General features: G+C 56.0%; 1 protein-coding gene across 1 annotated transcript; it reads left to right on the forward strand.

The window, feature by feature from the left end:
• Positions 1–531: 531 nt before the first annotated feature.
• Positions 532–10,339, forward strand: Exoc3l4 (exocyst complex component 3 like 4). The gene is made up of 12 exons (XM_059279381.1): positions 532–1,065; positions 1,557–1,949; positions 2,819–3,473; positions 4,444–4,555; positions 4,756–4,878; positions 5,152–5,252; positions 5,409–5,489; positions 7,137–7,251; positions 7,676–7,795; positions 7,882–8,034; positions 8,630–8,751; positions 9,820–10,339. Exons 2-12 carry the CDS (start codon positions 1,562–1,564, stop codon positions 10,001–10,003), a joined length of 2,154 nt encoding a protein of 717 aa, XP_059135364.1. The 5' UTR covers positions 532–1,065; positions 1,557–1,561; the 3' UTR covers positions 10,004–10,339.
• Positions 10,340–12,031: the final 1,692 nt, after the last annotated feature.

Raw genomic sequence — 12,031 nt, forward strand, 5'->3', positions numbered from 1 at the left:
CTGGAGCTCCAGCTGTAGGCCTCAGCTGACTCTGACAGATACCTTGCTGGAGGGCTAGAGCCTAGGGGCTGGCCCCTGTCCAGCATACCTTAAGTCCCAGGAAAGGGCAGTTCCTTCCTGACTCACCCAGGGGTCTGGCCCTAGCTCCTACTTGGATTTGTCCTGGTATGGTGGGGAGCCCTGAAGAGAGCTGGGAGTTATGCTTCTGCACGGTCTAGCCTTTCTTCTTTTCTTTCTTTCTTCCTTTCTTCCTTCCTTCCTCTCTTTATTTAATTTATTTAAAAGATTCATTTATTTGCTTTATGTTCTCTGTGTGTGCTTTGCTTGCGTGTATGTTTGTGTGCCATGTGCATGCCTGGTGCCCTTGGAAATCAGAAGAGCATATGGGTTGCCCTGGAACTGGAATTACAGATGGTTGTGAGCCACTGTATGGGTGCTGGGAATTGAACCCAGGTCCTTTGTAAGAGCAACTAATGCTTTTAACCACGGGGCCATTTTTTTTCCAGCCCAGTCCAGCCCTTCTTTTGGTTCAGTTTCTCCAAAGGCATAGGAGAGCTTGCTGGCCCAACACCATCCCCCACGCATGTCTGGCTTGCACAATGTGGCGGGCAGGAGGTTCCAGTGGCCAGGAAGACTGTCTCTTCTCTCCCACCCCTAGCTAAACATACGGTCAGAAAAGCAAATAGTCAGGCTTTGCTGGCTGGAAGGGAATATGGTGGTAGTGTCTGCCAGAGGCCTGAGCAGTGTATGTCTCCCATGCTCCTGAGACCACTATCATGCTCAGTGTGGTGAAGGCTTGGGGAGTGTGGGTTGGCGAGAGGGGGAAGAGCAGCAGGTAGGAAATATATTGGGATTCCTCAGCTCCAAGTTAAATATAGACCTGAAGCCCCTCCCACAACCTTCCCTTCAGGCTGTGTGGTGAAGATAAGTGGCTGGGTGCCGGGGAGGCTTGGGCCCTAGGGCATCATTGTACCCTCCTCCAGTTCCACAGAGTCTAGGAAGGGAATGCTTCTTAAGGAGGCTCCTGTTTGAGCCGAAGTGATCCTGCCTTTTGTGCTGAAAGAGGTGAGCCCAGGTCTCGGGAGGGGATAAAGGGGGACTGTGGGAGGAAGGGATGGAGAGAAGTTTTGGCCTTAGAATATAAAATCCTAGAAGTTTGGGATGTGGGTACTGGACCCTGCCCTTGTGGGTTGTGGGTTGGGCTGGTTCCCAGAATATGCATGCTCAACACTCCTTCTAATTCGATGGTAATTACTCAGGCTCAGTGAAAGGTGGACACCTGGGAGAGAGCCTCCTGGGGAGGCACCAGGGAGGCATTCCGCTGGCAGTAGCTGTTTGTATCATAGTGGTGCATCCAGCTGCACTCTGGCAGGCAGAAGGCTCCGGCCAGCCCAGTAGCTGGCAGACACTTCCATTTCCACAGAAGAAATCAAGCCTTCCTGCACTCCTGGGTCCTACTGAGCCCCAGAGAGCTTACCCAGGGTTCTGTGTCTGCTCCCTGGGCCGGCAGCCTCCAGGCCTCTTGAGCTGCCTTCTCACCCCCAGCTTCCCTGCAGCCAAGATGCCATTGCCAGGAACAGTGACTCCTGGGCCAGAACTCCAAAGCCCTAAGCAGCCAGGGAAGCCACAGGGCACTCGGAAGTCCAACAGTATGAAAGAGCCAAGCATGCATCACGGGGACACTGTGAAACCCAGCCTGAGCACCCTGAAGCGGACCTTCTTCCGGAACAGCCTGGGAGCTTCCACCCACAAACCCAAGGAGGACCCTGGCCTGTTCAGGCGAAGTTCCCGATTCCTGTTCCGGTCCTTGAGAAGGGCCCTGGATGAAGGCCTAACCTCTGGTCACCCTCAAGTCACTGCGGTGACAGAGAAGCCTTCCAAGGTCACAGATGGTGTCAGTCGGCAGGCATCCACTGGGACCCATCCTGAGGATCTGGAACCGCAGGCAGGTAGGATCTCATACGACACTGTGAGAGGAAACTGAGGGCGGAGAGGACAGGAGCTGTATCCCGACACACTTTCCTTGAAGCCTAACTCACCCAAATCCTGCCTTCTGCACAAATTCTTCCAGTTTCTAGCAAGGGAAGGCCAATACACCTACTGGGCAAATAGAAAAAACAGGCTCAGCTAAGTGACTTGCTTGGTGTCTTGCAAATAACTAGAAGAGAAGTGAGATTTGAACCCAGATCTTCATGGCCTTTCACTGCTTGGCCTCTTGAGCAAACATCCTAAGTATTAGGCATTGATCCTCTCAGACCACAGGGTCACAGAGGTTCATGGGGGCCACTGTTACCTGGAAGGGCAGCTAGGGAGCCGGCTCAGGGAAACATAAATTGAACTTGGACTCTCAAGAAGGGATCTAGCAGTAGAGAACTCGAACGTGGTACGGGCAGAGAGCAGGGCAGCAGAAAGGCTGACTCTGGACATTAGGGGAGGACACACCCAGCTGAGCTCTGAACCTATTAGACCTGCAATTACAGCCACACATGAGGTCACCAGGACAAGCTCAGCAGAGATGGGAGCGAAGATGGGGGGCGGGGGCCGTGCAAGATAGAAGGTACTGGTTCCCGTATAGGCGCAGCCAGGAGCTCACCCAAATTGTTGTTTTCAGTCAGGATTGGGGCCCTGATTCTGTTCCTTCTAACGGGAGTCTAAGCAAGGACTTCAGGCAGGTGGAGCAGTTCAATTGTGCACAGAACATCTGAGCAGTGGCCAGGCAGCCCAGCCCAAAGCTCTGAGCGCAACCTAGCTGTCTAAGTTGGTACCAGGGCACTGGGTTGGTCCCTCTCGTTGACCCCTTTCTTACCCGCGCTTTCAGAAAGCAAATCCGTGACAGACCTCATCACTGAGCGGCAACTAGTGAAGGCCTTCGAACAGTTGCGGTACCTAGAGACGCAGCTGGTAGCAGACAAAACCTCACGCACCTTTGCGCAGGACCCCACCGCCTATGCGCGGCGCGCTATGGACCTTTGCCTACATTACGACGGAATGGCAGCGGAGATCGGTGCCATTGTGCGCGAGGCGCTGGGTTCCGAAGGCGTGGATCGAGAAGCTCTAGCAGAACTGGCCCAGGTGGTGCACTTGGAAGAGGAGGCCCATCAGGCCTCCCAAGCCGAGGGTGACTTTTTGAGTACGCCCCGCCACTGGCGTCAGCACTGGGAGGACGCGGTGCGCCGCAGCGCTCAGGAGCGCGTGCAGCAGGCAGGCATCAAAGTCCCCCCAGGGGCTGCGGAGGGCGCGTCCGACCTAGCCCAGCTTCTGGCTGAGCTCGGTGGAGTGGTTCGCCGCGACCTGCAGAGGGTGCGATTAGAGATGCAGCCTGCTTACGAAGCTACTGACTTTCCCGTGTGGGAGACCTACTTGCGTGCCTTCCACAACGCAGTGGCCCAGCGTCTGCAGGAGCTGGCGCGAGACGCCCGCGGCTGTGAGCAGCTCTATGTGCTGTTAGACTGGGCCGCCAATGTATACGGCAGGTGAGGCCTAAGATACAGTACTTAAGGCAGGAGCGGGTACCACCACCCACCAGGAGACCGTGAGAAACCACTACAAGAGCACAGGGCACCTTTCTTCCCCAATCCGTCTCTGGCAAAGACGATAGGGCCCCAGGAAGATGGAGATTTTGTCATTCTTTCTTTTGTGCTAGGCTGTGTGCTCCCATCCCAGGTTTTCCTAAGGGACCACGCATCTACAGCTTCCCAAAGCTAGAAAGTCTCTCATGTGCACTTCCCACCAGAGCCAGGAGCCCCAGAGAGCAATGCTAGTCCATAAGGTGGTTGCATTGGAAAAGGGCAGCTTTCCAGGCAGAGCACCACTCAGAGTGTGGGTTCAGCCTGCTTTCCCTCTGGATGAGCATTCACATGCAGAGTGCAGCCTGCTGGGGCCTTCCATCCCTGGTGTGTGCTGTAACAAGGGTGCTTTAGTTCCGCAGATAAATGGGTCCCAGCTTTGCCCCCAGGCCAAAGGGAGAAGAATACATGATGGAGAAGGCTGCCAGAATCCTGGCCTCTTTAAATTGCTGTGGTCAGGCCATTATTCTGGGGTACCCTGATTTGGGTTAGATGGTGATGGGGAGGTGGTGGGGGTGGGTGGGGTGTGGTGTTGGTTAGAGCTCAGTCTTGAATGTAGGCTAACCATGAGGGCAGAGGTCACATTGAGGCAGTCTGGCAGAGGTCCATCCGAACAGCTCCTTAAGTACTCTGAGCAGGCCCAGCTGGATGCTTGAGTGCCAGGAAGTCCAACCCAGCCGTCAGAAGTTTCCGGGAAGGGAAGTGATGGCATAGACCTCTGGAGGGTAGAGGAATGGAGTGTGTCAACAGAATCGGAGTTCAGGGCCCTAGCGATAACTTTAGACTTTGAGCCTGGTTAGGGAGAGGAGGCAGCTGGTAGAGCATCAGAGCCCTGTCCGGGTCCTCAACAACTCTCCCACCCCACCTTGCTTTTCAGTCCTGACTTCCTGGGTGCCCCAGACTTAGCACTGCCCACCGAACCGCTGCCCCCACTCCTAGAGCCTGCTCTGTGGGCCCGCCTGGAAAGTGACTACACTAGCTTCCTAGAGGTGAGGCTGGGGAGGCTCCCTCCGGGCTCCAGAGGCTGGGTCCTGCAGGAAGGAGGCTTGGGGTGGTGCTGGAGGTACCTGGACTGCGGCGGGGGTCCAATGACGCTAGTCCCTAAAGGTGCAAAATGGGGCTTGGAAGGCAGGGGGCGCCCTTCCCTTCCTGGAAGGCTTCTCACCGCAGCCCACTCCTAACCCCACAGACAAAGATCACAAGCTGTTTTGACAGCATCTTGCTACTGGAGCAGAGTCGCTGGGAAGCCGGCGAGGACTTGGAAGTGCTGCAGGGCCTCTACCATGCGTCCCTGTCCATCGACGTGCACATGGTGCGCACGGGAGTGGGCTGAGGAGGGGCTTGTGTTCTGGCCTCAGGCACGTGGTCGTGATCTCTTGGAGCTAAGTTATAATGAGAGGGGATCCTGTGGGGTGATCTAGGCCCTTGAAGCACATGGTCAGTCTAGGTTACAGCTCTCAGCTCTGCCGGTGGACTCTGGGAGTGGGGAGGTGACCCTCCCTCTGTGGCAACTGAAAACTGCAGGGAGTGAGGGGTGGGCTGGGTGCGAGACTCAACTGCGCTCAGCGTGTGGCGTCCCTGACAGCTCGTGGCTGAGCACGTGAAGGCGGCCGGCGCTATCTCCTCGGAGCTGGAGGCCACCACCCTGCAGATCTGCGCGCGCGCGCTCTGCCTCTTTGTGCCCAGGTGCGGGTGGCATTCTCAGCCCCGGAAGGGTGGGAGATGACCCGGTCAGGAGTGGGCGGGGTCCACTGGTGGCATGAGTGTGAGACCCTCATCACTGGTGAGGGCCTAAGCGGGTGAAGACCCGAGGTCAGAGGAATGATCCTTTCCCGTCCCCAGGTTTGAAAAAGCTTTTCTGGCATCAAAGGCGGTGAGCGAGTGCTACCTGGGCGCCTATATTAACGCCTGCGTGGAGATGAGGTAGGTCGCCCCAGCTCCAGGGCGTTGCCGAGTACTGCCAGCAGGAGGGGCGCGAGGTCAGGAAAAGAGATCCGAAGCAGTGGCGGCCGGGGCAGGCGGGGTGGCGGGGGAAGGGGGGGTTAGTAGCTCCTGAGTGTGGATTCTTGTGGGTTTCCCCAAGGCCTTCCCAGATCGTCCTGTCTTCGCCCTGGCCCTAACATGTTCAGCAAAGCTAGGGCCCTGGAACGAATGTGTGGCTTCAAGGCTGACCAGAGACTGAGTAGATCGTCCCCCTCCCCCGCGCCCCGTCACAGGGCTCCCCGTTTATTTCCTGCTTCCCATTCCGTTCTTTTTTTTTTTTTTTTCTTTCTGAGTTTACCTCCTCCTCGGAGAAGCTCCTTCCGTTAATCCCACCTTGGACAATCTCAGGCGCCTCTACCCTCAGGAGGCAAGGCCCACTCTGTTTGGCAGAGACTGCTACTGTGCCCTGACCTCCAACCATACCGGGGTGCCCTCTTCCCTACAGATAGGCTATTCTGGGGAATGCAGCCATTAACAGAAGGCATGTGACCTGAGCCACCTTGTGGTTTGGGATTCCAGAGGTGCCCATTGTTGGCGGTGTGCCCCGCACGTCATTTCATCTCTGTGCCTCTGTCCTCTTCTAACAAAGCCAGAGCCTGCTTCCTCCGGCCGTGGGGACTCAATTCATACGAGCTCTTTATGAGCACTTGTGATACACCAGACATGCTTCATCCACCTGGGTGACTTCCCAAAACCAGGGTACCCAGATACAGATGGACAGCTGGATACTGGTGCAGCCAGTCAGCCATGCACCTAGAGCATCAACCAGGCCTGCCTGTGTCCAAAGAGTGGCCACACTGATGCTCCGTTTCCCAGCACTCTCTTGCCTAACTGTGCTGGGCTCCACTTCAGCGATGAGGGGTCCGGGGTTGGGAGCGGGGACCACTCAGCCCCAGGAAGTGTTCTCCACCTCTTGATAGGCAGCGCTGTGTACTGCATGCATATAGTCTGGTCCTCAGTTTTCCCAGCAGTGAAATGGGATATTGTCATCCTCAGAGGCAGTGATGAAGCTCAGTGGAGAGCTTGTGCCAGGCATGGCTCTGGTACAATGTCCCATCATCAAGAGGCATGGAGCACTGTCTCAAAGCTGCCGTATGGGACCTATGTCATGGAGCTGAGCTGGTGCTCTGCTGAGTTTATGCTGGGCTCTCACAGCTTTAACCTTGTCCTCTCATTCAGTTCTGCTCCCATGGCTGTTACTATGCACCCCACCCCTCCAGGGACTGCCCTTCACAGCACAGTCTAAACCAGTGGTTCTCAACCTGTGGGTCGAGACCCCGGGGGGGGGGAGTCCAACAACACTTTCACAGAAGTCTCATATCAGATGTCTTGTATATCGGATATTTACATTACAATTCATAACTATAGCAAAAGTACAGTTACAAAGAAGGAATGAAAATAATTTTATGGTTGTGGTCACCACAACATAAGGAACTATATTAAAGGTCACAGGGTTAGGAAGGTTGAGAACTCCTGGCATATGAATGGAATTAGTGCAGTGCCCCGTCTGCAGGGCTGTTAGGTGGATCTTATTCTCCAGTCTGCTTCCCCTTGCCCAGCTTATTACTTGTCTTGGCCCCTCCACAGAACCAGCCTTCTGGCCAGGTTCCCAGGAACCATAAAGGAACTGGAGAAACCCCTAGTGGCTGCCACCAACAGCTTCCAGAAGCACTTGCTCCAGATTGTACAGCAAGACATGCAGGTGATTGGACACTTCCCATGCCCAGCGGTGCCCATCCATTCCCTAAAGTTCCATGCCTAACTCCCGGCACTCACTTGCCCTAAATGAGCTCCCAGCTGAGCAAGGGCAGTTGGGAAACACCTCCCATCTCACTGCAGTTCCTTCCTGTTGGTGGCGAACACCCAGGCTCTGGGATGGTGGGCCAAGAAAAAAGGCCTAGAGCTCCCCCCATTGATCAGCAGGTCAAGGTATATTCAGCACACACCCTAAGCAGGGCCTGACAAGCCACTAAACTCAAACCATGCCCATTGGAGGAGGCATTCTGGGAAAGACCCAGTGATAAAAAGACCCAGTGCCTAGAAAAGAGGATGGCACAAGAGAACCCAGCGGTGAAGGGGGTTAGGAATGATGAACAGAGCTCACTCCCATGTCTCTGTGTCCCCAGCCGCTATTCAAGGTGCTATATACCAAGAGCTGGCTCACACAGGACACACTGCGTCCCCTCATGGACAAGGTGGTGGACTTCGCTCATCACCTTGAGCATGTGACCCCACCACTGGCACAGGTACCAGGAAGTGGTGGGGGGGGGGAGGCTGGCATGGGTGTGCAGGGCCCATGCCTTTGATCCTGACCCTACCCTCACTCTCCCAGGAGACTCTGCAGGAAGTGCACCGTTTTGTGGTCCGCGAGTACCTCGGGCAGGTGCTGAGGCCCCACGAGAGGTTCAGTGGCCTGGATCGTGTGAACGGCTCCCATAAGATGAGCCTGGATGCCCAGGCCATCAGCAGCACCTTCAAGGGCTTGGTAGGAGCAGTATCTGAATGGTCTCTGGCCGGTCAGGCACTTCCTATTCTCATTTCTTCTCATCCTGTAAGGAGCCCCCAGGGCAGGTGCAGGAGCAGGTAGTGGAGAAGAGAGCTTACACTAGTTCTTCAGACTCCATTTGTGCGTGCAGGGGGGGGGGGGTCGCACTGGACTCAAGAGGGACAGACCCAGGTGGCGGTGTCATTTTACGATACATTTGCATACAGTTGTAGATGAAGGTGAAGGGATAAGGGTTATGATGGGCAAGATCTGTGGGAGGTCTTTCCCCACTCGGACTGGAACACTTTGAGCCATGTTCAAACCCCTTATCTGGGCTGCTGGTCTGGTGACAGGTTCCAGGCAACACTTCCCGGGTCAGGACTCGGATTTCCCATCTGTGTAGACAAGAAGACATCTCTATAGAATCATTGCAGATGTCCCCCCCCCCCGCCCCCCCGCCCCGTGGTGTCTTATGATGGGCAAGCCACCGGCGGCAGATACATGGGATGGGTGCAGCAGGGCACTAAGGGAGGGGTTGTACGCAAGGAACTCCATGGGGAGGTGGACCGCAGCACACATCTCCCGGTCTCCTCAGGGCTCTGAAGCCACGTGGCTGGACCAAGCCATCCTGTGCGTGGCTGAGATCCTGGGCGAGACCTACAAAGACGACATCCGGCGGCACCTGGAAACACTTATACGAAGCTACCCAGACATCAGGTTTGCAGACTCTCCTCCCCCACTAGCTTCTGACCGAGAGTCAGGGGTCCCTGGGACCTGGCACTCGCGCCTTCAGCAGAGTCCTATTGGCTATGAGTGCAGGCGAGCAGCAGGGGGAGGAGCGAGCTTGTCCTGGCTGAGAGAACTGAGCCTAAGCCCCAGAGCGAACCTCTATGGACCGTGAGCGCATGTGCACGATGGAGGGTCACCGGGAGCGTAGGCGAAAGGGCCACCTCTCCCTGGTGTTCTCATCACCCGTGGACAACGTGGCCCCCACCCCCCGGGTGTAAACCCTCTCTAGAATCCCTCTGAGGCCTCGACAGGAAGGAGGCTCAGACCCGGGACTGTGCGGGGTACTGAGTCATCGGACCCCGTGGAAATCCCGGTTCGACTCCCTCCAGTGCGCTCGGAAACCCCTAGTCCAGCCCCTTCCCTGGCTCCTGGCTGCCAGCAGCCGGTTTGCTCTGCCAGATTTTGCTATCCTCCTTCTAAGTTTGTGATTTCCCTACCGCCCCTTAGAGGTTCCCCAGCCCGGGTCTGGCCCTCCCTTCCTGGCTCCAAGGGAGGCCCTGGACGGCTGTGGGGAACCCGTGGGGAGGCAGTGTCTCAGGGCTCAGGGTGCCCCTTTGTACCTGCCTCTCCCCCACTCACCGCCCCCCTCCAGCCTCCCCATCCCCCATCCCTGCCACTGCTTTGTCTCTGCATACTGCGAGGACGTTCCCTAGCCTGCATCCTGGCCTTCACCTCCCTAGCGTTCTGCTAGTTTCTGGAACCTTCCCTAGGTCAAATTCCTTCTGTTGCCTCTGAGCAAAGCTTCTTTTGACTGCGTGCATGCTCCCTCCCCCGTCGCATGCCTGTGTGCTTCTAGGTTCAGTTGCTATGCACAGGTCCACAATCCCGCTTCCGTTTAGAGCCCTCATCCCCTCCCGGCCTGGGATGGTCCCAGCCTTTCAGCCTCTCTGACCCAGCTCCAGGAATGCTGGGTGAATCATACTTCCTCCCAAGCCTGGGTTCCTGTCCTCCCTGGGGGCGGGGCGCTCTGCAGTAAGGACCCCCATGTCTCCACAGGCGTGACCATATACTGGCCATTCTGGCGCTGCGTAGACTCGGCCGCCGTAGGAACCAGAGTCTGTTGCAGCATACCCAAGACTTGCTGAGGGCAGCGCCCGAGGTCAGGCCCTCCCCGCGCCGTGTACTCTTTGAAGAGATCGAAGTGCCCACCTCTGTGGACGTGCTCATCACCTGCATCTAGGGCTGACTGGCTGACTGTCAGGCAGGAGCCTGGTGGGCGGAGGGTCTGTCACCCTCCCTGTGACTGACCCCAAGTTGGGAGCCCAGTGAGTCACTCTGGCCCTACCCCCATCTGTGAGGCCTGGAGCATGGAATTTTTGATCTCAGTGCTTGGCTGCTCAGTCAGGGGGAGCCAAGAGTGGAGGCATTCCAGGCATTTGTGGGGGAGTCTTTTGGGGTGGCTGAGGCTCCTTGGAGGACTTCAGGCCAGGGAGGGCTTCCCTTTCTAACTGTCCAGCATATCCCCACTATAGTGAGGAGCTGAGTATTCTAAAAATAAATATGAATTAAAATAGTGCCTACGGTTGGGCAAACTAAGCTGCTTGGGAGGGGTGATGTGGGACACCCAGCTGGTAGGTCGGCAGGCCCTTTGCTGAGGACTGAATGAATTGGATGACTCATGCAAGTCCTGAGCTGGAAAAGCCCCTCCCTGTAGCTGCAGATCCAGGTCTTCAGGGGCTGGAGAGATGGCTCAGAGCTGAAGAGCACTTGTTCCCTCTCTGGAAGACCCTGGTTGGGTTCCCAGCACCCATGTGACAATAAGCAATCATTTGTGACTCCAGTTCCAGAGGACCCAATGCATTCTTCTGGCCTCTGTGAGCATTCATGTGTGTGGTGCACAGACATACATGCGGGCAAAACACCTGTACATAAAGTAAAAACAAATTCATTTAAAAAGCAACAAAACAAAGCCAGCCCTTCACCAGGACCCTGGGTCCACTAACCTCAGATACCATGCTGGTCTTGCCCAGAAGGGGTGGGCAGTACTCTGCCCACCCATTCTGGGTAGCCTGAGCCCTGGTGAACACCGGTTCTGCAGCTTGAGGTATTCTGGTTTCATAAAGGAGGGACTTTCCAGCAATAAAAGTTGTTGGGTTACTGTGCGTGTAGGGATGGTGGTGGTGGTGTATGGGTGGGAAGGTAGCCATGCACATTCATTCAGCCTTGGGTACACTTCCAGGAGACAGTACACCTGTTGAGATTTGTTTATAGCCCGAGGGACAAGGCTGGGGCCTTATTTGCATTGATGGCTCCAATTTCCCGGGAGGCTGTGAGCCAAGAGGGGATTGGCAGGGAACTGATGGTATAAACTGTGACAGTTCTCTTACTCTACTGTTCTCCAGCAGGCTTCCCCTGCAGCTCTGAGCCTGACTCTGGCACTAGCTTATGTGGGGTCAGGTACCTACCTGCAGGTGGCCTGGGGTCCTAAAAGCCCAGGGAAGTTTCTTTCCTCAAGTGTAAGACCAGGGTTCTAAAACGCTGCAGTATGAGGTGAGTGGACAGCACATCTTTCCTTGCTCTCCCAGACTATATCCTCTCCCTGGGATATAAGTAGCCAAAGGGTAATTAATGCCTGGGCCAATCTGCCTCCCCTCTCTGTGTTGGGACTGGAGCACAGAGCCATCCACCCACGTCTGTGTCGGCTGGGAGCCCTGGGGTGGATGTCCAGAATTCATAGTTCCTTCTAGGAGCAGGTGTCAGGGGCATTGTGACCACCACCCACCACCACAGTGTGTATCAGGGCTGGATGCCAGGGCCAGGTCAGCCAGCCGGGGAGATCCAGACCTCCATGGGGAAGGATAGGCAGGGCAGGAATGAGGAAGTGAAGTTGTTGAGGTTCCCAGGCTCCAAAGCCAGAGGTGAAGGCCGGGAATTGTTGATACTTGATAAGCAGTCCTTCCTGCTAGTAGGGAAACTGAGACCTGGAGAGGGCAAGTGGCCTTGAAACCTCATAACCTACAGTTCAGAGTGTGAGAAGAACCTCCATCGGAGAGGAAGGGGAAATGGCCGATTCGCTGGCCAGAAGTGCCTGCTCGGTCCCACATGTGTCCCACAGTGGCCACCAGAGTTCTGCTGGCAGTGCAGACAGGGTTCTGAGAGGTGACAGAACCTCTCAGACAAGCTTAGACAAGTTCTCCCCAGAGAGCCCTCTACCTCCTGCACACCCTACTTGTGAGTCCCAGGCCCCTAACCAGGTCCAGCAGGGCCA

The sequence above is a fragment of the Peromyscus eremicus genome, chromosome 14 (genome assembly GCF_949786415.1).
Source record: "Peromyscus eremicus chromosome 14, PerEre_H2_v1, whole genome shotgun sequence".
Classification (NCBI taxonomy): Eukaryota; Metazoa; Chordata; class Mammalia; order Rodentia; family Cricetidae; genus Peromyscus; species Peromyscus eremicus.

What these genes read in the sequence shown, in the direction of transcription:
- Exoc3l4 (XM_059279381.1), top strand. Translation starts at nt 1,562, where the DNA reads ATGCCATTGCCAGGAACAGTGACTCCTGGGCCAGAACTCCAAAGCCCT. An exon ending in CTCTGCCTCTTTGTGCCCAG is followed by an intron (nt 5,253 to 5,408) that starts GTGCGGGTGGCA and finishes TCCCGTCCCCAG; the next exon opens with GTTTGAAAAAGCTTTTCTGG. An exon ending in TTGTACAGCAAGACATGCAG is followed by an intron (nt 7,252 to 7,675) that starts GTGATTGGACAC and finishes CTGTGTCCCCAG; the next exon opens with CCGCTATTCAAGGTGCTATA.